The 25,966-nt window shown below is 39.6% G+C and overlaps 1 protein-coding gene and 1 pseudogene across 1 annotated transcript in view; both read left to right on the top strand.

Moving 5' to 3' along the window:
* Positions 1-25,966, top strand: part of UIMC1 (ubiquitin interaction motif containing 1) — a 128,999-nt gene that overhangs the window by 30,276 nt on the left and 72,757 nt on the right. The window contains exon 3 of the mRNA XM_068980374.1: positions 3,493-3,577. Coding sequence (XP_068836475.1) covers positions 3,493-3,577 — 85 coding nt within the window. The remainder of the gene's footprint in view (positions 1-3,492; positions 3,578-25,966) is intronic.
* Positions 10,424-11,603, top strand: LOC138086539 (selenide, water dikinase 1 pseudogene; annotated as a pseudogene).

Genomic DNA, 25,966 nt, shown 5'->3' with positions numbered 1-25,966 from the left:
GCTACTATGGAGAACAGTGTAGAGCATTCCAGATCAGCGGCAGCATGCAGATTCTTTTTTGGGGCCCCACCAGGGATCAAACCTGGGCCCCCTGCATTGGGAGCTCAGAATCTTAGCTCCTGGACCACCGGGGAAGTCCCTGTTTTTCTTTTTTGAGATAATTTTATTTATTTTCAGTTTTGGTTTTATCAAGTTTCAATTTATTTGTTCCTTTCCTTGTTGGTTTATGGTTTGAGCTTTCTGATTCTAGGCTTTTCTTAATCTGTAGATGGTTCTTTAAAATTTGTTTGGGATGTGGTAATTTCCTTTTCTGGGTTGATGATTAGAGAATATTCATAAACTTAAATGTTTTTATTTACATTTTCTCTTTCTGTTTTATAGTTGCTTGGTTTGAAATTTCTTTTTTTTATTCTTGTATTTACTGGACAAAAGCTTCTCTTTTGTCTTTTTAGTGTAATTCATTTTAGTTTTTTTATGGATGGTATTGTTGATATTAGAAGAGAGGTTGGCATGTTTATTTTTTTTCTTCAGGACCTGTCATGTTTTTCCTCCTTTCTTTTTATTTTATGAAATCTGAGGGGGTACCATCTCTTCTTTGTGTATCTTCCTCTTTTCTATTGGCAGTAGTCTTTGAGGTTGCCACTTTTGTTTCTTTCACTTTCAAGCCGTTTAAAATGTAGCTGATTATGTGAAATGCCACGTCTTGGACCAATGTTTGGTCTTAGTGTCAGACATTCTAATTTTGAAGGTGGTTTTGTCTGTGTTCTTAAGTTTTTCATCTCTTTTTCTTGTTTTTCATATAGTCTCTTAAGCCTTCTCTTTCTTTGTTCTGTTTACTCATAGACTTGCAATAGCACTGGGAACTCTGTTAGAATTTGCTGTTTCTCTGCTCACTGGTTATTTGAATTCTGTGGTATGATTTGTCTCCTAATAATGTTGAAGGCATTGGTCATAGGTGGTATTATTTCTGGTCCTTATTGCATGCTAAGTTGCTTCAATCGTGTCCAACTCTTTGTAACCCCATGGATTGTAGTCCATCAGGCTCCTCCGTTCATGGGATTTTCCAGGCAAAAATACTGGAGTGGGTTGCCATTTCCTCCTCCAGGGAATCTTCCTGACCCAGGGATGGAACCCAGGTCTCCTGCGTCTCCTGGATTGGCAGGCAGGTTCTTTACCACTAGTGCCACCTGGGAAGCCCTATTAGTTTTGTGTGTTTTTCTGGGAGGATATATGGAGAGAGTCAATTTAGGTAGGTGGCTCAGTGGTAAAGAATCCAGTGCAGGAGATGCACGGTAGATTCCTGGGTTGGGAAGATCTCCTGGAGGAGGAAATGGCAACCCACTCCGGTATTCTTGCCTGGAAAGTCTCATAGACAGAGGAGCCTGGCTGGCTACAGTCCACAGGGTCACAAAGAGTCAGACACAGCTAAGTGACTGAGCATGCACACACAATTACTGTTATCTTCTAGACCTTTCATTTTTAGCCATTCTGGATCACTTTGTTATAACCCAGCCTCATAGCATTGAGTTTAATTTTTTGTTATATTAATTTTATTTCTTTTTCTATATTCTTTGATTTTTGACTCTGCTTTTGGCATATATTTTGGTATATCTTTTTATATCTGTATTTATAGAAATGCTTTTCGTAGTTCCTTCTTTTTTTTTTTAAATTTAGCTCTCTGTAGTCTGGTTTGTCAGTTGTAAATAGTATCCTTTGATTTTCACTTATAGTGCATGCAATAGAAAATGAACTTATTTTACTTTCCATTTCTGATTTCTCTCAATTATTAGGTGTGTCATTTCTGCATATAATATTTACACGTTTTATTCTGTTCTTATCTCTACTTTTGTTTTAGTCTTAGTTCTAAAATTAAATATGTTAAATATTTTCTATCAATTCTTTTGCCAGGTTTTTCTAATCATTTTTTAGTTGAATAGTGCTTGATTTTTACTAGATTTGTCAAGTAGGTCTTGTGACTAGATTATTTCCTAAGTTGTTATGTTTTTGATACTGTTTTTCTATAGTCTTGATATCTGAAAGACTGCTTAATGAGATCCAACATCCTTGGTTTAAAATTTTCTTTTTTCCCTTGAGTTTCTTTAAAATGCTGCCTTCTTGATTTTTGCTTTGTATGTTATGTTTGATAAGTCTGATTTATTTTCCTTTTTTTGGTAAGTGACTAGTCCTTTTTGTTAGTATGAATGCCAAGAATTTTTCTTTAAGGTGAGATACGTATATTATATGTATGTGTTAGGAAACTGGTCAGAGTGAACTTTCAATATGTCAGTTCAGTTCAATTGCTCCGTCGTGTCTGACTCTTTGAGACCCCATGGAGTGTAGCTTGCCAAGCTTCCCTTTCCATCACCAACTCCCAGAGCTTGCTCAAATTCATGTCCATTGAGTCAGTGATGCCATCGAACCATCTCATCCTCTGCCTTTTTTCCCTTGTAAATTTTATTTATTATAATCTTAATGTCAGTTTGTTTCATTGTTTGTTTTCTTCGTCAGAGATCCCAGTTATATATTTATGGGATCACCTTTACCTGTATTCTTTTTTTTTTCATTTTTAATGACATTTATTGTTTTTATCTTAATTTTACAAGCAATACCTGTTGATTGTGGACAGTTAGAAACACGTAAAAGCCTAAAATAAAAAATGACAACCACCCACAAACCCCACCCTGTAGAGATAACCACCATTAGCATTTTGATGCATTCTGCCCCCACCACCTTCCACACACTGTAATTGAAGTATAATTTATCCAAAACACTGTATTAGTTCCAGGTGCACAAAATAGTGATTTGCATCCATTTTATCCAATCTATGGTACTTGTTTCCTCACAATAAATATTTTATGAAATGTTTTCATTTTTACTATTTGTATAGATTAAAAAAAGATACCTATATAATTGTTGTGAATTGTATTTCCATATACATACAAGCTCTTTGGGTATGTTTTTCTATGAAGTGTCTTAACATGTTTTTTGCCTGTGGGAGGGTGCTTTGTGTTGATTTGTAAGAGCTCTTTATATATAAGGAAAATTAGCCCTTTATCTGATAAATATGTTACATACTTTTCCCTGGTTGTTCTGTTGCTTTTTAAAGTACTGATTTAAAAGAAGTGAGTATGCACTGGGCTTAAACGTTATTACTGACTTTGAAACATTGAATCGAGGTTTCTCTGAACTTGGGTGCATACTTCCTGGTATTTTACAGATGGGCCAGTTTTTATATGAGCTTGACTATGACATAATTATATCTGTATATTACAGTGTTTTATTTTTATTGGTTCTGAATCTACATTTTTCTTTTTCTACCATAAAGATCTGTTTCTGATGTTTTCTTTGAACATTTACAAAGAATGTTACAAAACATTTACAAAAACACTGATTCTTTAGAGGTTTAGTGGCCTCTGTTAGCTGTAGAGGAGGATAGAAAGAGTACTACTTTTAATGGCAATCAACCTGATCATGTTTCTTGTTTTGCAACAGGAGCCAAAGGAGGAAAATGGATTGCAGAAAACGAAGGCAAAACTGTCAAATAGAGCAAAGTGTTTGGCTAAAAGAAAAATTGCACGTATGTTTTCATTTTTGTGTTGAGAATGGTTTGGAAGTTTCAGCAGTCATAGAATTGACACTAGTTTCTTCATTAAGAAGAGGTTTCTCTGAATAAGAATGTGTGTGGTTCTTGTTAATTCTGGATTCCATTAAAATTTGTGGGATCACAGTTACCTAGAGTGTATAAAATTGATTATTAAAGGCAGCATGTTGAAATTAAGAATGTACCCTTTCAGAGTTAGGCACACTTGGTTTTGAATCCTTGTTTCCACTTACTATGTGGACTTTAGGCAAGCCACTACAGCCTACTGCTGTTACCTCATCAATAAAATGAAGATAACACGTAGAAAATCACTTAGTGGCTCCAATAATGGTGTTACTGTTTTGATCACTAAAATTCTGTGTGTCTCCTTTACTCTCAGCACTTTATTCTGGTATCAGATGTGTAAGGTTTTTTTTTCTCCCCTACACAAAGCACTTCTCCAACTCTTTGGACACTGGGTGCCCTACAGTTTGTGGAAATATGACACTGTCAGATCCCACAAGCTAAAGGCATAGTTCTGCATGACTTCCCCTTCTTTTAGATGACAATTGCAAGTCCAGGTTGTTACCTATGCTTCTGACCCATTGGCTATAAATCAGAGGTTCTTGTGACCCTTTTTTGTGTTCAATTAATTTGCCAAAATGGCTCTCAGCATTTAGGGAACAGTTTACTTATTAGATGACTGGTTTATTATAAAGGATATAACTTAGTAACAGCCAGATTGACTTCCCTCGTGGCTCAGACTATAAAGTGTGTGCCTACAATGCCGGAGACCTGGGTTCAATCCCTGGGTCGGGAAGATCTCCTGGAGAAGGAAATGGCAACCCACTCCAGTATTCTTGCCTGGAGAATCCTATGGACAGAGGAGCCTGGTAGTCTACAATCCATGGGATCGCAAAGAGTTGGACATGACTGAGCAACTTCACTTTCACTTTCATTATAAAGGATGTAACTCAGTAACAGGCAGATTGAAGATACAGGGCAAGATATAGGAGACCTGGGACCTCCTTGACCTACCCAGGTTTGTCACCTTCTCAGTCCCTGTACATGTTCACCAACCTGGAGGCTCACCAAACATTATAGTTCAGGTATTTTATGAAGTCTTCATTATACAGGTATGATTGATTAAATCATTGTTCATTGGTGATTGGTCCAACTTCCAGCCAGTTGCTCTTCCTTCTCTGGAGGTTGGGGAGTTGGAATAAAAGTTCTAATCCTCTAGTAGCTTGGTTGGTTCCCCTGGCAACCAGCCCCCATCCTTAGGGGCTTTCCAAAAGTAAGTTCATTAATAGAATCTCTGGTGTGCCTAAAAGGGAATTGTTATGAATAACAAAAGATACCTTTATTGCTCTTTTCATTTAGGAAATTCCAGTTGTTAGGAGCTGTTAGGAAATTCCAGGATTATTAGAAGCTCTGTGTCAGGTGCCAAGATTCAGTATATATCATTATAAATCACAATATCACAAAAATTATTTATTGGAAGTTTTTTCTCTTCTGACTTTGTTACTCAATTGTGAAGTTATTTAATAATGACTATAATTTTGCATTTTAATGTCATGTGAGATGTTTAAGTATTTCAGTGAACTTGTTAAAATGTATGTTAACTAGCTGAGATTATTACAAAACGTTGAAGATACAGCAGAATTTTTTTCACTATTAATTTGAATTTAGGTGATTTAAAGTATAATTCTCAGCCTTATAAAATAAGCCATAATTGTTGTCGTTGCTAAATCGTTGTGGTGTATCTAGAGGTGGCTGTCACTGTGATCTCCATGAGGCAGCAGTGTGCAGTGGCATGAAGTAAGGTCTTAATTCCCTACCCAGGAGTTGAACCTGGGCAACGTGGATGAAAACCAGGAATCCAGACCAGCAAAGGCTAGAGGCTAATTTTTTTCCTGGGATCTTTGCCCCCAGTGAAAGATGCATTTATCATGGAGACAAAAACTGTAAATGCAGGTATAAAGTTTATTATTAGAGACATAACATAAGAACAAGTGGGAGGAACACAAAGAGAAACAGTTTGTTTAGTTAAGATAGAAGCAAGGCAGAGATGCACCTGGAGAGAAGGGGTGTGGGCATCCCCCATAGTGAGGAGCACAGAAAATGTTAAGTCATTTATATAGGACAGTTCTTCCTAGTCTTCTTTAGCCACTTATCTGGTTTCTTTTTCCACACCTGACCTGTCCTAACCCTCCCCTGGGTGTGCACAGACCTTTCAGTTAAGATGGATCCCACCGAAAAGGCTTATGGAAGGGGGGTAGCAAGGCTTACTTGGTCTGGCGTCCCCTGCCCTTTTGACCCCATGAAGGATTTTTGCGTATGCATAGTGTCTCCTTTGCCCTAAGGATGGGGGAGTGTGTGACCTCTTAATCTTTTAACAGGTTTTGGTCCCACTCTGTCCCTGCCCTAAAACTGCCCAATGTCCAGTTATTTACCCTGTTCTTGTTGGTTTTTATATTGAGGTATAGATCTTAAAATATAGACAGAAGTCCAGTCATAAATTTGTAGTCCTGGAGCCCATTTGTCTCTTACTTCAGGAAATGTAAACAGGGGCTGGTAATGAATGACCGGCCCTAGGAGATATGAACAGGAGGCCAGTTGTAGATAGCTGACCTGGGGCCCATCTATCTGCTGCCTCATCTATGAGTGTGTGTTAGTTACTCAGTTGTGTCTGACACTTTGTGATCCCATGGACTGTAGCCCACCAGGCTTCTCTGTCCATGGGATTCTCCAGGCAGGAATACTGGAGTGGATTGCCATGCTTTTCTCCAGGGGTCGAACGCAGGTCTCTTAAATCTGCCTTGACAGGTGGGTTCTTTACCACTGGTGATACTTAGTAGCTCAGACAGTAAAGAAGCTTTATGTGTAGTAGGTTTTAAAGTCAGGTAGCATCAGTCCTCCTGCTTTGTTCCTTTCCTTCAGTATTGTGTTGACTATTCTAGATCTTTTGCCCTTTCCATATGAACTTTTATTTTTTTCATTTTGAATGCCTTAATTTATATTAGTCAATAAAATATGTAAAGATTTAAGTGGGCAGACAATTCCCATCATCTTAATAAAGGCACTGTTTCCTTTGGAAAAGAAATTGATTGAAGTAGTTGTTACTACTTTTTATCTGAGCCTGGATAAAAGATTTATTTCTGACGAAGGAGTGAGTGAGGTCTCCACATACACAAAAAGGACTGTTATAAGAGAGATGAAAAAATGTAGCTTTTTTCCTGAGATGATTTAGAGAGCAGAACTAGGACACAGACCACAGGGAAGATGATCTGATTTCAAGAAAGAATTGTCTACTAGCTGAGCTGTCCAAAGATAGGGTGGGCCACCTGGCCAGGTAGGCAGAAAGCTGGCCTGGATGACTTTTAAGATTCTTTCCAGCTCTGATATTATATGAGGCTCTATTAAGTACAGAAGCAAAAAAAAAAGACCACACTTTGTAAACAGAATATCACTATCCTGGGGGCAAAAGTTGCTGCTGATGGTTTTCTGTTGGCTGACAAATGAACATTGCCTATGGAATGTGGAAGAGACACATTCTTAGTAGTGAAAATTAGGTTTACTTTGGGCCAGACTGGAATCAGCTTCTTTTTACATGCAAAATCTTAAAAAAAAATTCAACCATATACTTGGCATATAGTGGGGGCTTTATAAATATTTATTGAACATTAAGAACTGGTAGTTCTAGTTAAGATTATCCCCCATTTTAGAGAAGAAGAAACAGGGTGAGGCCAATTAAGTGACTTTTGTAAGATTATCCAACCACTAAGTGGGTGAGTCTTTATTCAAACAAGGACTATTAATTCTCATACTCAGGTTCAGTGAGTGAAAGAAAGTATTTGATATGAGTTTATCTCAAGCTGACATGTATGTGTGTGTGGACCTGATGGAGGCAGAGCAGTGGTCAGTGCCTTTGTCTGAGACCACATTTCTCTTGGGAGACAAACAGACTCTAGAGAGCATGTACCAGGACTGGCCAGCTCTCCAGATGACCATACCCTTCTTCTGATGTAATCACTCAACTTAATCCAAATCATTTCATTGATGTCTTAGCAAAAACAGTATTTTCATTTCAGTCCAGTGTTTAGTTTGGTGGGTGGGGGTGTGGGGCATGGGATGACCCAGGCTGGCAAGCTGCACTGGTTGGAGTAGGTGGTTTGCTTTTGTTGTTGTTGTTTAGTTGTTCTGTTGTATCTGACTTTTTTGCAACTCCATGGACTGTAGCCTGCCAGGCTCCTCTGTCCATGGATTACCCAGGCATGCGTACTGGAGTGGGTTGCCATTTCCTTCTCTCCATATAAACTTTAGAATAAGTTTGTTTGTATGTACAGAATTGCTGGAATTTTGATTTCGATTATATTGAATCTACAGATCAGGTTTGTAAAATTGATATCTTGACATTATATAAGTCTTTGTGTCCCATGATATGGAATCCCTTTAGTTAGTTAATTTTTACTTGATTTTGTTAATCAGAGTTTTGTAGCTCTCCTCATATAGATCTTGTACATTATTTTATTACCAATGTAAATGGTATTGTGTTTTAAGTTTCAAATTCATGTGTGCATGTAGTGCCTGACTCTTTGCAACCCCTGGACTGTAGCCTACCAGGCTCCTTTGTCGATGGAATTTTCTAGGCAAGAATATTAGAATGGGTTGCCATTTCCTACTCCAGGGGATCTTTCTGACTCAGGGATTGAACCTGTGTCTGTTGCATCTGCTGCAGTGGCAGATGTATTCTTTACCATTGCACCACCTGGAAAGCATCAGATTTCAAGTTACACTTGTTCATTTCTGGTATATGGAATGTGATTGACTACTGTTCTTGTATATCAGAACCTTAGTATAATTACTTCTAGGAATTTTGTTGATTTTGTTGGATTTTCTACTTAGATGATAGTGTGATTTGTGAACAAAGACAGTTTTACTTTTTCTCTTCCTTGTCTGTATGCCTTTTATTTCCTTTTCTTGTCTTACTGAGTTAGCTGGTATGTCCAGTACAGTGTTGAAAAGGAGTGATGAGAGGGCCATTGTAGCCTTTTTCCTATTTATAATGGGAAAGCTTTGAGTTTTTTCCTTTTAGCTATACGTTTTTCTTTATAGATTATTCTCCATCAAGTTGAGAAAATTCTCTATTCCTAATTTATCGAGAGGTTTTATCATGGATGAGTGATTTTATCCACTGCTTTTTCTGAATCTGTTGAATATGATCATGTGATTTTTCTTTTTCATTCTGTTTATGCATTGCATTATGTTAATTAATTTTTGAATGTTGAACTAGCATGCACATCTGGGATAAATTCCATTTGGTCATGGTGTACAATTCTTTTTATGTATTGTTAGGTTCAATTTGCTAATATTTTGTTAAGTTTTGCATCTGTGTTCATGAGAGATATTGGTCTGTACTTTTCTTGTAACATTTTTGTCTAGTTTTAGTGTTAGGGTTAATGTGGTCACATGGAATAACTTATGTAGTATTCCCTCTGTTTCTATCCTCTGAAAGAGATTGTAGAGAATTTGTATAATTTTTTCCTTAAATATTTGGTAAAATTTATTAGTGAATCCACCTGGGCCTGTTGTTTTTTGTTGTGCAAGGTTAATTATGAATTCTGTTTCTTTAATAGAAACTGTCAGACTGTCTTTTTTTTTTTAATGTGAGTGTTGGCAGATTGTGTCTTTCAAGAGAATTGGTCTGTTCCGTTGAGGTTATCAAATTTGTGGACATAGAGTTGTTCATGCTGCTGCTACTGCTAAGTCACTTCAGTCATGTCCAACTCTGTGCGATCCCATAGACGGCAGCTCACCAGGCTCCTCCGTCCCTGGGATTCTCCAGGCAAGAACACTGGAGTGGGTTGCCATTTCCTTCTCCAGTGCATGAAAGTGAAAAGTGAAAGTGAAGTCACTGAGTTGTGTCCAACTCTCAGCGACCCTATGGACTGCACCCCCCAGGATTCTCCATCCATGGGATTTTCCAGGCAAGAGTACTGGAGTGGGGTGCCGTTGCCTTTTCCGAGAGTTGTTCATAGTATTCCTTTATTATTCTTTTAATCTCCAAGAGGTCTGTAGTGATGTCCCCTCTTTCATTTCTGGTACTAGAAATTTGTGTCCTCTCTTAGTTTAGTCAGCCTAGCTAGTGGTTTATCAATTTTATTGATTTTTTAAAAAATATATCAGCTTTTATTTTGGTTCATTTTCTCTATTCACTTCTCAATTTCAATTTCATTGATTTCTGCTGTAGTTTTTATTATTTTTTCTTCTGCTTACTTTGTATTTAATTTGCTCTCTCTCTCGTTTTTTTTTTTTTTTTCTGGTTCCCTAAGGTTAGATGATTGATTTTAGATCTTTTTTTGTCAGTGTATGCACTCAGTGCTGTTAGATGATTGATTTTAGATCTTTTTTCCCAGTGTATGCACTCAATGCTATAAATCCCCTCTAAGCATTGCTTTTGCTGCATCCCAGAAATTTTGATAAGTTGTGTTTTCATTTTCATTTGATTCAAAGTATTTTTATATTTCTCTTGAGATTTCTTCTTTGAGCCATGAGTTATTTAAAGTATGTTGTTTAATCTCCATTTATTTTGAGATTTTCCTGTTATTTTTCTAATTGATTTCTAGTTTAATTTCATTGTGGTCTGAGAGCAGACATTGCATGATTTCTCTTGCTTTAAATTTGTTAAGGTACCGTGCCTGGTACGTTGTGGGAGTGATAGAGTCCTGTTTGTGGGAGGAGGCAGAGGATGCAAAGCAAACCGGTGAATCTATAAAGAAACCAGCCTCATAGGAGAGGGAGGGGAGGAGCCCAACTGTGAGGTGTGTGGGCTCAAGAACCATGTCTGAGTGGGAGTACTTTAATCGGGAAAGTTATGAATTGGAAAACAGCTTCTGGTTAACTAGGTTCACTTAACTGAAGGGCTCCAGCTTCAAAGGGCTCTAAGATGTCCTGCAGAAATTACTGGAGTCCTTACAGGAGAATCACTTCCAAGAAGAAGAGCAATTTCTTGTAGCAGATGTGCCAAGATTTGGCATTGGGATGGACACCTGTGTCTTTCCTCTGAGGCATGGCAGTCTTCCCTTGGTTCAAATTGCAGACTACATTCAGCCCATGGTTGCTGACCCTTATATGGTGGGCAGGATAGCCTGTGCCAATGACCTCAGTGACCTCTGTGCCATGGGGGGCACAGAATGTGACAACATGCTGATGCTTCTTGGAATCAGTCATAAAATGACCAACAGGGAAAGGGATAAAGTAATGCCCCTAAATATACAGGGTTTTAAAGATGCAGCAGAGGAGGTGGGAACGTCTATAACGGGTGGCCAAAGAGAGCTAAACCCCTGTGTTAAACCCATGGGTTGTTGTGGATACAACTGTCTGCCACCCCAATGAATTTGTCATGCCAGATAATGCAGTGCTGGATGTGCTTGTGTTGACAAAACGTTTGGGGATGCAAGTGATCATGGCCATGCACCAGTGGCTGGACATTCCTGATAAATGGAATAAAATCAAGCTAGTGGTTCCCCAGGAAGATGTGGAGCTGGAGTACCAGGAGGCAATGATGAACATGGCCAGGCTCAACAGGACAGTGGCAGGACTTGTGTGTACATTCAATGCCCATGCAGCCACCAACATCACAGGCTTTGGGATTCTGGGCCATGCACAAAACCTGGCCAAACAGTAGAGAAACAAGGTGTCTTTTGTGATTCATAACCTTCCTATCCTGGCCAAGATGGCAGCTGTGAGCAAGGCCTGTGGAAACATGTTTGGCCTTATGCATGGGACCTGTCCGGAGATGTCAAGAGGCCTCCTGATCTGTTTACTTTGTGAGCAAGTAACTCAGTTCTGTGCAGAGATAAAGTCCCCCAAATATGGTGAAGGCCAACAGGTATGGATTATTGGGATTATGGAGAAGGGTAACCACACATCCAGGATCATAGACAAGCCCCAGATCATTGAGGTTGCTTTGCAGTTGCCCACCCAGAATGTGAACCCCACACCTGGTGCCACCTCTTAATTTAGGCTGAAGCAGCTGTGTGGTTTTGTTTTAAATAGCTATTTCCTTTGTTGTCATTTCAATTAAAGACTATGAACAAAGAATAAGAAAAATAAAAGTTTTTATTTTGTCTTCACTTATTCTTTCTTTGGTATTCTTCCTTTGTTAATGTAGATCTGAGTTTTTGACCTAGATAATATTCCTTCTGTCTAAAGAACATCTTTCAACAATGTTTTACTCTACTTTCCTATTGCTTGCATGGTTTCTGAGAAGTCAGATGTAACTCTTATCTTCGTTGCTCTATAGGTAAGGTGTTTTTTCCCTATGGCTTTTTTCAGCACTTTATCTTGGATTTTCAGCAGTTTGAAAACTATATGCCTTGGTATAGTTTTGGGGGTGCATTTTTGCTGGTTGGTGTTTTTTTTTTTTAATTGAAGGATAATTGCTTTACAGTGTTGTGCTGGTCTCTACCATACATCAACATGAATCAGTCACATTCTTATCTATCTATCTATCTGTCTATCCCCTCTTGAGTCTCTCCCTACCCATTCCACCCCTATAGATGATCACAGAGTGCTAGGCTGGGCTCCCTGTGTTATACAGCAGCTTCCCTCTCGTACGTGTTTTACACTTGATAGTGTAAAAAGGGGTAGGCTACCCACTCCCGTATTCATGGGCTTCCCTGGTGGCTCACACGGTAAAGAATCTGCCTGCAATGCAGGAGGCCAGGGTTCCATCCCTGGGTTGGGAAGATCCCTTAGAGGAGGGCATGGCAACCCACTCCAGTATTCTCACCTGGAGAATCCCCATGGACAGAGGAGCTGGGCAGTCTATAGTCCATGGGGTTGCAAAGAGTTGGACAGGACTGTGTGAATAAGCATAGTGTATATAAGTCAGTGATACTTTTTCAATTTGTCCTACCCTGTCCGTCCCCCTCTGTGTCCACCAGACCATTCTCTATGTCTGCATAGAGAATAAATAAAAAAGTTCATCAGTACTATTTTTCTAGATTCCATCTGTATGTGTTAATATACGGTATTAGTTTTTCTCTTTCTGACTTACTTCACTCTGTGTAACATGCTCTAGGTTCGTCCACCTCACTACAACTGACTCAAATTCATTACTTTTTATGGCTGAGTATTATGTCATTGTATATATGTGCCACGACTTCTTTATCCATTCATCTGTTGATGGACATCTAGATTGCTTCCCTGTCCTGGCTATTGTCAGTAGTGCTGCAGTGAACACTGGGGTGCTTGTGTCTTTTTGAATTGTGGTTTTCTCAGAGTATTTGCCCAGTAGTGGGATTACTGGGTCATATAGTAGTTTTATTACTAGTTTGTTAAGGAATCTCCATACTGTTCTCCATAGTGGCTGTACCAATTTACATTCCCACCAAAAGGGCAGTAGGATTCCATTTTGTCCACATCCTCTCCAGCATTTATTGTTTGTAGTTTTTTTGTTGATGGTCATTCTGACTGGTATGAAGTGATACCTCATTGTAGTTTTGATTTGCATTTCTCTAAGTGATGTTGAACAATTTTTTCATGTGTTTATTAGCTATCTGTATGTCTTCTTTGAAGAAATGTCTGTTTCTGCTGCTCATTTTTTGATTGGGCTGTTCATTTTTTGATATTGAGCTGTATGAGTTGCATATATATTTTGGAGATTAATTCTTTGTCAGTTGCTTCATTTGCAGTTATTTTCTCCCATTCTGAGGGTTGTCTTTTAAAATTGTTCAACCTTTCCTTTCTTGTGCAAAAGCGTTTAATTTTGATTAGGTCTCATTGATTATTTTTGTTTTTATTTCCATTACTCTAGGAGGTGAGTCAAATAGGATCTTGCTATAATTTGTGTTGAAGAATATACTGCCTATGTTTTTCTCCAAGAACTTTATAGTTTCTGGCCTTACATTTAAATCTTTGATCCATTTTGAGTTTATTTTGTGTATGATATTAGGAAGTGTTCTAGTTTCATTCTTTCACATGTAGCTGTCCAGTTTTCCCAGCACCACTTATTGAAGAGGCTGTCTTTTCTCCATTGTATATATTCCTGCCTCCTTTGTCAAAGATAAGGTGCCCATAGGTGTGTGGGTTTATCTCTGGGCTTTTTATCTTGTTCCATTGGTCTGTATTTCTGTTTTTGTGCCAGTACCATACTGTATTGATGACTGTAGCTTTGTAGTATAGTCTGAAGGCAGGAAAGTTGATTTCTCCAGGTATGTTTTTCTCAAGATTGCTTTGGGTGTTTGGGGTCTTTTGTGTTTCCATACAGATTGTGAAATTTTCTGTTCTAGTTCTGTGAAAAATGTCATTGGTAGTTGGATAGGGATTACATTGAATCTGCAGATTGCTTTGGGTAGTATTATCATAATATTAATTTTTCCAATCTAAGAACATGTTATATCTCTCCATTTGTTTGTGTCATCTTTGATTTCTTTCATCATGTCTTATAGTTTTATGCATAGAGGTCTTTTGTCTCTTTAGGTAGGTTTACTCTTAGATATTTTATTCTTTTTGTTGCAATAGTTAATGGAATTGTTTCTTTAGTTTTTCTTTCTTATTTTTTATTGTTAGTGTATAGGAATGCAAGGGATTTCTGTGTATTTTATATCCTGTGACTTTACTATATTCATTGATTAGCTCTAGTAATATTCTGGTGGCATCTTTAGGGTTTTCTATGTATAATACCATGTTATCTTCAAATAGTGAGAGTTTTATTTTTTCTTCTCCAATCTAGATGTTTTTTATTTCTTTTCTGATTGCTGTTACTGGGACTTCCAAAACTATAATGACTAATAATGGTGGGAGTGATTACCCTTGTCTTCTTCCTAATCTTAGTGGAAATACTTTTAGTTTTTAAATAGTGAGAATGTTTTCTGTGGGTTTGTTGTATGTGGCCTTTATTATGTTTAGGTAGGTTCCTTCTGTGCCTACTTTCTGGAGAGTTTTTAATTGTAAATGAGTGTTGAATTTTGTTAAAAGCTTCCTCTGCATCTATTGAGACGATGGTATACTTTTTATCTTTCAGTTTGTTAATATGGTACATCACATTGACGTGTATATTGGAGAAGCCCCTAACCCTAACCCTAATTTTTTTATGGCAGGATAAACCCCACTTGATCATGGTGTATGATCCTTTTACTATGTTGTTGGGTTCTGTTTGCTAAAATTTTGTTTTGGATTTTTTCATCTGTGTTTGTCAGTGATATTGGCCTGTAATTGTCTTTTTTGTGATGTCTTCTTCTGGTTTTGTTATCAGGGTGATGGTGGCCTTATGGAATGAGTTTGGGAGTTTCTCTTCTTCTGCAGTGTTCTGGAAGAATTTGAGGAGGATAGATGTTAACTCTTCTCTAAATGTTCAGGAGAATTCACCTGTGAAGCCATCTGATCCTGAGCTTTTATTTGTTGGAAGATTTTTTATTGTAGTTTTGATTTCAGTGCCTGTAATTGGTCTGTTCATATTTCCTGTTTCTTCCTGGTTCAGTCCTGGAAGGTTATACTTTTCTAAGAATTTGTCCATTTCTTCCAGATTTGTCCATTTTATTGACATACAATTGCTCCAGAGTCCACAGTCTCAGGCTGATCAGTTCAGTTCAGTTCAGTTCAGTCCCTCAGTCGTGTCCGACTCTTTGCAACCCCATGAATTGCAGCACGCCAGGCCTCCCTGTCCATGACCATCTCCCAGAGTACACTCAGACTCACGTCCATGGAGTCCGTGATGCCATCCAGCCATCTCATCCTCGGTCGTCCCCTTCTCCTCCTGCCCCCAATCCCTCCCAGCATCAGAGTCTTTTCCAATGAGTCAACTCTTCGCATGAGCTGGCCAAAGTACTGGAGCTTCAGCTTTAGCATCATTCCTTCCAAAGAAATCCCAGGGTTGATCTCCTTCAGAATGGACTGGTTGGATATCCTTGCAGTCCAAGGTACTCTCAAGAGTCTTCTCCAATACCACAGTTCAAAAGCATCAATTCTTCAGCGCTCAGCCTTCTTCACAGTCCAACCCTCACATCCATACATGACCACAGGAAAAACCATAGCCTTGACTAGACGGACCTTAGTCAGCAAAGTAATGTCTCTGCTTTTGAATATACTATCTAGGTTGGTCATAAGTTTTCTTCCAAGGAGTAAGCGTCTTTTAATTTCATGACTGCAGTCACCATCTGTAGTGATTTTGGAGCCCCAAAAATAAAGTCTGACACTGTTTCTACTGTTTCTTCATCTATTTCCCAGGAAGTGATGGGACCGGATGCCATGATCTTAGTTTTCTGAATGTTGAGCTTTAAGCTAACTTTTTCACTCTCCTCTTTCACTGTCATCAAGAGCTTTTTAGCTCCTCTTCACTTTCTGCCATAAGGGTGGTGTCATCTGCATATCTGAGGTTATTGATATTTCTCCCAGCAAACTTGATTCCAGCTTGTGTTTCTTCCAGCCCAGCGTTTCTCATGATGTACTCTGCATAGAAGTTAAATAAGCAGGGTGACAATATACAGCCTTGACATAGTCCTTTTCCTATTTGGAACCAGTCTGTTGTTCCATGTCCAGTTCTAACTGTTGCTTCCTGACCTGCATACAGATTTCTCAAGAGGCAGGTCAGGTGGTCTGGTATTCCCATCTCTTGAAGAATTTTCCACAGTTGATTGTGATCCACACAGTCAAAGGCTTTGGCATAGTCAATAAAGCAGAAATAGATGTTTTTCTGGAACTCTCTTGCTTTTTCCATGATCCAGCGGATGTTGGCAATTTGATCTCTGGTTCCTCTGCCTTTTCTAAAACCAGCTTGAACATCGGGAAGTTCACGGTTCACGTTCTGCTGAAGCCTGGCTTGGAGAATTTTGAGCATTACTTTACTAGCGTGTGAGATGAGTGCAATTGTGCGGTAGTTTGAGCGATCCTTTGCATTGCCTTTCTTTGGGATTGGAATGAAGGCTGACCTTTTCCAGTCCTGAGGCCACTGCTGAGTTTTCCAAATTTGCTGGCATATTGAGTGCAGCACTTTCACAGCATCATCTTTCAGGATTTGAAACAGCTCCACTGGAATGCCATCACCTCCACTAGCTTTGTTCATAGTGATCCTTCCTAAGGCCCACTTGACTTCACATTCCAAGATGTCTGGCTCTAGATTAGTGATCACATCATCATGATTATCTGGGTCTTGAAGATCTTTTTTGTACAGTTGTTTCATGTATTCTTGCCACCTCTTCTTAATATCTTCTGCTTCTGTTAGGTCCATACCATTTCTGTCCTTTATCGAGCCCATCTTTACATGAAATGTTCCCATGGTATCTCTAATTTTCTTGAAGAGATCTCTAGTCTTTCCCATTCTGTTGTTTTCCTCTATTTCTTTGCATTGATCACTGAAGAAGGCTTTCTTATCTCTTCTTGCTATTCTTTGGAACTCTGCATTCAGATGCTTATATCTTTCCTTTTCTCCTTTGCTTTTCGCCTCTCTTCTTTTCACAGCTATTTGTAAGGCCTCCCCAGACAGCCATTTTGCTTTTTTGCATTTCTTTTCCATGGGGATGGTCTTGATCCCTATCTCCTGTACAGTGTCGCGAACTTCATCCCATAGTTCATCAGGCACTCTATCTATCAGATCTAGGCCCTTAAATCTATTTCTCACTTCCACTGTATAATCATAAGGGATTTGATTTAGGTCATAACCTGAATGGTCTAGTGGTTTCCCCTAGTTTCTTCAATTTGAATCTGAATTTGGTAATAAGGAGTTCATGATCTGAGCCACAGTCAGCTCCTGGTCTTGTTTTTGTTGACTGTATACAGCTTCTCCATCTTTGGCTGCAAAGAATATAATCATTCTGATTTCGGTGTTGACCATCTGGTGATGTCCGTGTGTAGAGTCTTCTCTTGTGTTATTGGAAGAGGGTGTTTGCTATGACCAGTGCATTTTCTTGGCAAAACTCTTTTAGTCTTTGCCCTGCTTCATTCCGCATTCCAAGGCCAAATTTGCATTACTCCAGGTGTTTCTTGACTTCCTACTTTTGCATTCCAGTCCCCTATAATGAAAAGGACATCGTTTTTGGGTATTAGTTCTACAAGGTCTTGTAGGTCTTCATAGAACCATTCAACTTCAGTTTCTTCAGCGTTACTGGTTGGGGCATAGACTTGGATAACTGTGATATTGAATGGTTTGCCTTGCAGACGAACAGAGATCATTCTGTTGTTTTTGAGATTGCATCCAAGTACTGCATTTCGGACTCTTTTGTTGACCATGATGGCTACTCCATTTCTTCTGAGGGATTCCTGCCCGCAGTAGTAGATATAATGGTCATCTGAGTTAAATTCACCCATTCCAGTCCATTTTAGTTTGCTGATTCCTAGAATGTCAACGTTCACCCTTGTCATCTCTTGTTTGACCACTTCCAATTTGCCTTGATTCATGGACCTGACATTCCAGGTTCCTATGCAATATTGCTCTTTACAGCATCGAATCTTGCTTCTATCACCAGTCACATCCACAGCTGGGTATCCTGTAGCTGCGAGAGTGCCTTCCCTTCTTCTTTGTTCACATAGTCCCTGGAGCTTAGCTTTGGTTTTGGTCCCACCTCTGTTGAAGCTTCAATACTTTGGCCACCTGATGAGAAGAACCAATCCATTGGAAAAGACCTTGGTGCTGGGGAAGATTGAAGGCAAAAGAAGGGGCAACAGAGTATGAGATGGTTAGATAACATCACTGACTCAATGGACATGAATTTGAGCAATCTCCAGGAGATAGTGGAGGACAAAGGAGCCTGGCATGCTACAGTGCATGGAGTCACAAAGAGTCAGACACAACTTACTGACTGAATACCAGTAACAGCTGCTTGTAGGCAACCTTCTGGTGTCTGTTCCCTGCCAATACAAGAGGGGGTGAAAATAGCAGCTTATTATGGCTCACCTCTCAGTCGGGCTGGGGAGATGGAGAGGTATAGCAGACACAATTGGGGTGTGTGGGGAGTACCTGCTTCAGCAGAGGCCTGTGAGAAGTTGCTATAGTCTAAGGTGGTTCATACACTCCCCTAGGACCAGACATCCTGGAATGTGAAGCCAAGTGGGCCTTAGGAAGCATCACTATGAACAAAGCTATTGGAGATGATGGAATTCCAGTTGAACTATTTCAAATCCTGAAAGATGATGCTATAAAAGTGCTGCACTCAATATGCCAGCAAATTTGGAAAACTCAGCAGTGGCCACAGGACTGGAAAAGGTCAGTTTTCATTCCAATCCCACACAAAGGTAATGCCAAAGAATGCTCAAACTACTGCACAGTTGTACTCATCTCACACGCTAGTAAAGCAGTGCTTAAAATTCTCCAAGCCAGGCTTCAGCAATATGTGAACTGTGAACTTCCAGATGTTCAAGCTGGTTTTAGAAAAGGCAGAGGAACCAGAGATCAAATTGCCAACATCCGCTGGATCATGGAAAAAGCAAGAGAGTTCCAGAAAAACATCTATTTCTGCTTTATTGACTATGCCAAAGCCTTTGACTGTGTGGATCACAATAAACTGTGGAAGATTCTGAAATTGGGAATACCAGACCACCTGACCTGCCTCTTAAGAAATCTGTATGCAGGTCAGGAAGCAACAGTTAGAACTGGACATGGAACAACAGACTGGTTCCAGATAGGAAAAGGACTATGTCAAGGCTGTATATTGTCACCCTGCTTATTTAACTTCTATGCAGAGTACATCATGAGAAACGCTGGGCTGGAGGAAGCACAAGCTGGAATCAAGTTTGCTGGGGGAAATATCAATAACCTCACATATGCAGATGACACCACCCTTATGGCAGAAATTGAAGAACTAAAGAGCCTCTTGATGACAGTGAAAGAGGAGAGTGAAAAAGTTGGCTTAAAGCTCAACATTCAGAAAACAAAGATCATGACATCTGGTCCCATCACTTTATGGGAAACAGTGGCTGACTTTATTTTTCTGGGCTCCAAAATCACTGCAGATGGTGACTGCAGCCATGAAATTAAAAGACGCTTGCTCCTTGGAGTGAAAGTTATGACCATCCTAGACAGCATGCTGAAAGGCAGAGACATTACTTTGCCAACAAAGGTCCATCTAGTCAAGGCTACGGTTTTTCCAGTGGTTATGTATGGATGTGAGAGTTGGACTGTGAAGAAAGCTGAGTGCCCAATAATTGATGCTTGTGAACTGTGGTGTTGGAGAAGACTCTTGAGAGTCCCTTGGACTGCAAGAAGATCCAACCAGTCCATTCTAAGGGAGATTAGTCCTGGGTGTTCATTGGACGGACTAATGTTGAAGCTGAAACTCCAGTACTTTGGCCACCTGATACGAAGAGCTGACTCACTTGAAAAGACCCTGATGCTGAGAATGATTGAGGGCTGGACGAGAAGGGGACGACAGAGGATGAGATGGTTAGATGGCATCACCGGCTCGATGGACATGGGTTTGGGTGGACTCTGGGAGTTTGTGATGGACAGAGAGGCCTGGTGTGCTGCGGTTGATGCGGTCGCAAAGAATCGGACACGACTGAGCGACTGAACTGAACTGAAGGGTAGTTGGTCCCTGGTTGTGTGTCCCTTGTTAGAGCCAAGCCACATAAGTTCACAGGAAGATGTGGACTGTGACCTCTGCCTGCTGACAGCTTGGTGGCAGCTGCTACCTTGGGGTTGGAACTGCAGTGGCAGTTTGTTCCCTGACTATTGTCTTGCCCTGGCTTTGACGGTGGCCAGTTGGCCTGAATACCTCTCTCTGGGATCATAAGTTGCATTTGCGACTCCTGCCACCTCTGGCACTTGTGCCAGCTTTGGTGGTGGCTGGCCAGCGCATCTGCCTCTGGGGTCGCAGTCCACAGCTGGGGCTTGTCGCACCTATGGCACTCTTGAAGGCTGGGTCCTGTTGTAAGTTGAGTGCACAGTTTTTGAGGATCCCCACAGCAATGATCTCCTGTCTCTCTGTCAGGCCCAACTCCCTGGAGTCCCTCAGCTGTGTTATACTAGCCACTTCAGAGTATCTTCACAGCAGTCAACCCCAGTCCTCTCCCTAGGGTCCAGCCCTCAAAGCCCTCAGCACCCAGCCCATACTGGCTGCACCAGGGCATGCCAACAGCATCTTGCCTGGTAAATGCTGGTCAGCAACAATCTCTGTGGTGATTTCTCTCCATTTTACCTTCTGAGCACATGTTGCTGCATTCCCCTCTGTGGTTCCAGAGCTCTTCCCCAACCCTGCAGTGAGGGGGTTTCCAAGTGTGCAGAACTTTTTCTTCTTCATGGCTCCCTCACCAAGGTGTAGGTCCCCATCCCAAATCCTTTGTCTCATTTTTCTCTTACAGCTTTTCCCCTACCTCATTCTGTGGAGATTGGTTTGCCTTTTTGGAAGTCTGGGGTCTTGCCAGCTTTCAGAAGGTGTTCTGTAGGAGTTGTTCCATACGCAGATATGTTTTTGAGATATTTGTGGGGAGGAAGGTGGACTCTGTATTTTACTCTGCTATCTTGCGGGATCTCCCTGTTTAGTGTTCCTTAAGCTTCCTGGATCTGTGGTTTAGTATCTGACCTTAATTTGGGGAAATTCTGAGTCATTATTATTTCACATAATTCTTTCGCTTCTATTTTTCTCATCCTTCTGGCAGTTGCATTATGTTTTTATTACTCTTTTTGTAGTTGTTCCACAGTCCTTGAATATTGTCTTATTCTTTTCAGTCTTTGTTCTCTTTATGTTTTAGTTTTGGTGGTTTCAATTAACATGTCTTCAAGCTCAGATTCTTTTTTAAAGTTGTGTCCAGTCTACTGATAAACCCATCAAAGCATTCTTCATTTCTGTTACAGTGTTTTTAATCTTTAGTATTTCTTTTTGTTTCTTTCTTAGGATTTCCATCTCTCTATTTACATTTCCCATCTGACCTTGTTTGTGCTCTAATTTATCCTTTAAAGCCCTTATTTTAATCATAATTGTTTTAAATTTCTAGCTTGATAATTACAGCATTAGCACCATGTCTGATTCTGATGCATAGTCTATCTTTTCAAATAGTAGTTTTTGCCTTTTAGTGTGACTTGTAATGTTTTCTTGATAGCTGGACACGATGTACCAGGTAAAAGAAACTACTCTAAATAGGCCTTTAGAAATGTGGTGTTAGGTGTGGCTAATAAGGGAAGTATTCATAGTTCCCTGATTGTGAAGTGAAAGTCTCTCAGTTGTGTCCAACTCTTTGCGATTCCATGGACTGTAGCCTGCCAGGCTCTTCTGTCCATGGGATTTCCCAGGCAAGAATACTGGAGTGGGTTGCCATTTCCTTCTCCAGGGGATCTTCCTGATGCAGGGATCAATCCCGTGTCTCCTGCCTTGGAGGCAGATTCCTTACCATCTGAGCCACCAGGGAAGTTCCCTAATTAGGTCTCACTATTTCAGTCTGTGAACTTCACAAGTGTTTCTAATTTTTTCCTCCCTCTTTAGGTGGGAGAGGATGGCTAGAGTAGGTTGGAGTTTGGCATGTCCCTTCTCACACGTCAGTTACACTGTTAGTCTAGACTGATTACTTAGTTTCTACTAGGGCAAGCCTTGCTGGAAAGAACAGAGGGCCCTGATAAATTTCAAAATAGCTCCTCTCTCCTACTCTGTTTGGGACATTTAAGAGGAAGTTTTCCCTATATTTATTGTGAGAATCTGGTTAAAATCTTGGAAATAAAACTTACAAGTCTGTGGGCCCCCTTTGACTGAGTTTCCCTGGAATTTTTAACTCCCAGACTTGTCCACACCAAGCCCCCAGCAATTTGTCCCTTACAGTTCAGATTTTCTTGGCACTGATTTCTGTGTTAGTTTTTACTCTTGAATCTCTGCTCTGATAAGCCATGACTCACTGTATTCCCTTGTTTGTCTCTCCATCTTGTGGGCAGCAATGTGCCCTGTGCCCTCCTTTCTCACAGATACAGGAAGAGTTGTTGATTTTTTCAGTTGCTTTATTAATAGCTTTTTACTCTTCAGGACAAAGCAGTGACTTACTTCCAGGTTTCTTACATGTGGAGTCAGAAATTGGTTCTGTAATTTCCATTATATTTTCACATGGCTTTTATAGACCTTTATCATTTTTATACATCTTCATGATTAGTATTTTGATAACATAGGAGTCTCTTGAGTTAACATGCCTTATATAACTTAACAGTGGCTTTGTTTTTAGGAAACTTAAGTCAGTCACCTTGTAGGTTATAGTGTGTGTGTGTGTCAGCCGCTCAGTCATGTCCAACTCTTTGTGACCCCGTGTACTGTAGCCTGCCATGCTCCTCTGTCCATGGGATTCTCTAGGCAAGAATACTGGAGTGGGTTGCTATTTACTTCTCCACAGGATCTTCCCGACCCAGGGACTGAACCCGAATCTCCTGCATTGCAGGCACATTCTTATACCACTGAGCCACCAGGGAAGCCCAGGTTATAGTGTAATGAACTTTTTTTTGTGTCTAACAGTTTTTCTTTTCAGTGATTGTTCAGAATAAACTCCCAGAAGTGGTATCAATTTGTTTGAGAATGCATATCTATACAGGTGCCTACACAATGCCTTGATGCTTTCGAAAGTGTTTTATAAACTTAAATTGTAACTGGCAATGTGTAGATATATTAAGTTTATCACAGTTGCAGAGCTCTGTTTTGCAAAAAAAAAGTTCTCAGGAAAAGATTTGGGCAGGAAGATAATTTACCTTTTGTTGTTGCATGAAATGTGCTCTGTCAGAACATTTGTTCTGTTCTCTCGGTTTACTTATTTATTTAGGCCATGCTGGGTCTTCATTGCAGTGCACGGGCTTCTCTAATTTTGTTGTATGGACTCTAGAGCGCACAGGCTTAGCGGTTGCAGCACATGGAGTTGTTGCCCTGTGGCATGTGGGGTCTTAGTTCCCCAGTCAGGGATCAAACCCCCATTTCCTGCATAGGAAGGTGGATTCTTAACCATTGGACAACCAGGAAGCCCCTCAACCTTTTTAAATAACCACAAATTTTACAGGTTATATCTGTTTTTGTGTTCTGGATTGTTTGGATTGTTGACAGCCTGTTTTCACATCTCAGTGGGCCAGCATGAATGTTGGGAGATCATAAATTTTGAAGAGCATAATCAGAATCATTTGATAAGCTAGTTGAGCCAATTCTCTTAGAGATTCTAATGTTGACACTTGCTGACATTTCCTCCTGGCTGGAATTCCAGTTTGTTTCTCCCTTTCTTCTAATGGTTGGGTTCTTATATTGTAGAGAGGTTAGGTAAAATATGTCCTAGTCAGTAGTGATGTTTATTAGACTCTAGTCTCAGATCATGGTTATATAAAAAATAAGAGTCAGTAACTAGTGAATAAGAATGTCCTTTTAATTCTGATTGTGGTTAGAGTAAATATGTAGTGGTGGCTTTGTCAGATTATGTGCTTGTATGTTATTGTTTGTTGTTTAGTTGCTAGTTGTATCTGACTCTTTTGTGACCCCATGGACTATAGCCTTACAGGCTCCTGTGTCCTTAGGATTTTCCAGGCAAGAATCCTGGAGTGGGTTGCTATTTCCTTCTCTAGGGCATCTTCCTGACCCAGGAATCAAACCTGCATCTCCTGCATTGGCAGGAGGATTCTTTACCACTGAGCCACCTGGGAAGGCAGGTGTTATTGTTAGTGAAAGACAATAATCTGAAGTTTTGGATTTCTTTAAATAAAATGTAATAACAGTAAATAATTTGTTAATTGATACAAACAGTTATTAGACACTTGTTATGTGCCAGGTACTATTCTAAATATTTTTCATGTATTATTTAACCATTGTAACAGACTTAAATACTATTATCTCTGTTTTTCTTGTGTGTGAAGTAAAACAAGTTTTATTAAATCATAGTATTTATATGAGAATTCTAATGTTAAGAGTATGTTTATATTTACTCTAGATACGTGGTCATGCAGATTAAAAGACACAAAGAAAAAAGAGGGAGGGAGATTATCAGAGACCAGCACCAGTATCCAGGTTTAGAGGATAAATAACATGCTCAAAATTTTACAACTAAAAAGGCATGCAATCAAGAATTAAACCCAGGTAGTCTGGCTGTGGGGGCTTCCCTGGTGGCTCAGATGGTAAGGAATGTGCCTGCAACATGGGAGACCTGGGTTCAATCCCTGAGTTGGGAAGATCCCCTGGAGAAGAGAACGGCAACCCACAGCAATAGAATTGCCTGGTGAATTCCATGGACAGAGGAGCCTGGCAGGCTACATATAGTCCTTGGGGTTGCAAAGAGTCAGACATGACTGAGGGACTTTCATTTCCTTCCTCATTCTGGCTGTGGAGCTTCCCGTCTATGTAGTTGAGAACAGAATCCTTACTAAGTTCTTGTTTTCATGTTAATGTAATAGCAAAGCCTACTTCTCTCCAGAATCTTTAGGAAATATGTTGTTCAGTCTTTCAGTCGTGTTCAACTCTTTGTGACCTCATGGACTGCAGCACACCATGCTTGCCTGTCCCTCACCATCTCCTGAAGTTTGCCCAAGTTCATGTCCATTGTGTCGGTGATGCCATCCAGCCATCTCATCATCTGACTCCCTCTTCTTCTGCCCTCTGTCTTTCCCAGCATCAGGGACTTTTCCAATGAGTCTACTATTTGCATCAGGTGACCAAAATACTGGAGCTTCAACTTCAGCATTAGTCCTTCTAATGAGTACTCAGGGTTGATTTCCTTTAAGATTAATTGGTTTGATCGCCTTGTTGTCCAAGGGACTCTTAATTAGAGAATACAAGATACTTTAAAAGACTGAATATTACAAAGAACTCATTTTGCATTATTACATGGTTTTGATTCTCTTAAACTGAACACAAAGGATATAATCAACATCAACATTTTCTTGATGACTTAGTGATTTCATTAACAATGAATAATCATGTTGTAAGAATGTCAGTCTTCCATTTTATCCATTCTATTGATATATAGTGGTAGCTCATTTTAACTTGCATTTTCCTTATGATTAATGATCTTTTCTTATGCTTAATGATTATTCCAAAATTTTCTTTTGTGAAGGATTTGTTCAGATCTGTTGTTCATTATTGATAAAATTAGATGGCTTGTTTTCTTACTATGGAGTATAGATATTTCATATACTTTGGATACAAGTCTTTTGTCAGATTATATATATTGTGAATATGTTCTCCCATTTTGTGACTTACCTTTTTCTTTTCTTTCTTTTTTACTTACAATTTTTTTTAATTAAAAAATATTTTTTTACTTTTTATTTTTGTAACAAAGAGAAGTTTTATATTTAGTTTTTTCTTTCTGTATCATGTCTAAGCAAAATTTGACTACCCCTCGGTTACAAAGATTTTCACCTGTGTTTTCTTTTAGGATTTTTTTAGTTTTAGCTTTTACATCTAGATATATATTCCATTTTGAGTTCAGTTCAGTTCAGTTCAGTCGCTCAGTCGT

This window comes from Capricornis sumatraensis, chromosome 9 (assembly GCF_032405125.1).
Source record: "Capricornis sumatraensis isolate serow.1 chromosome 9, serow.2, whole genome shotgun sequence".
Lineage (NCBI taxonomy): Eukaryota > Metazoa > Chordata > Mammalia > Artiodactyla > Bovidae > Capricornis > Capricornis sumatraensis.
This window is presented reverse-complemented; position numbering and strand designations above follow the sequence as displayed.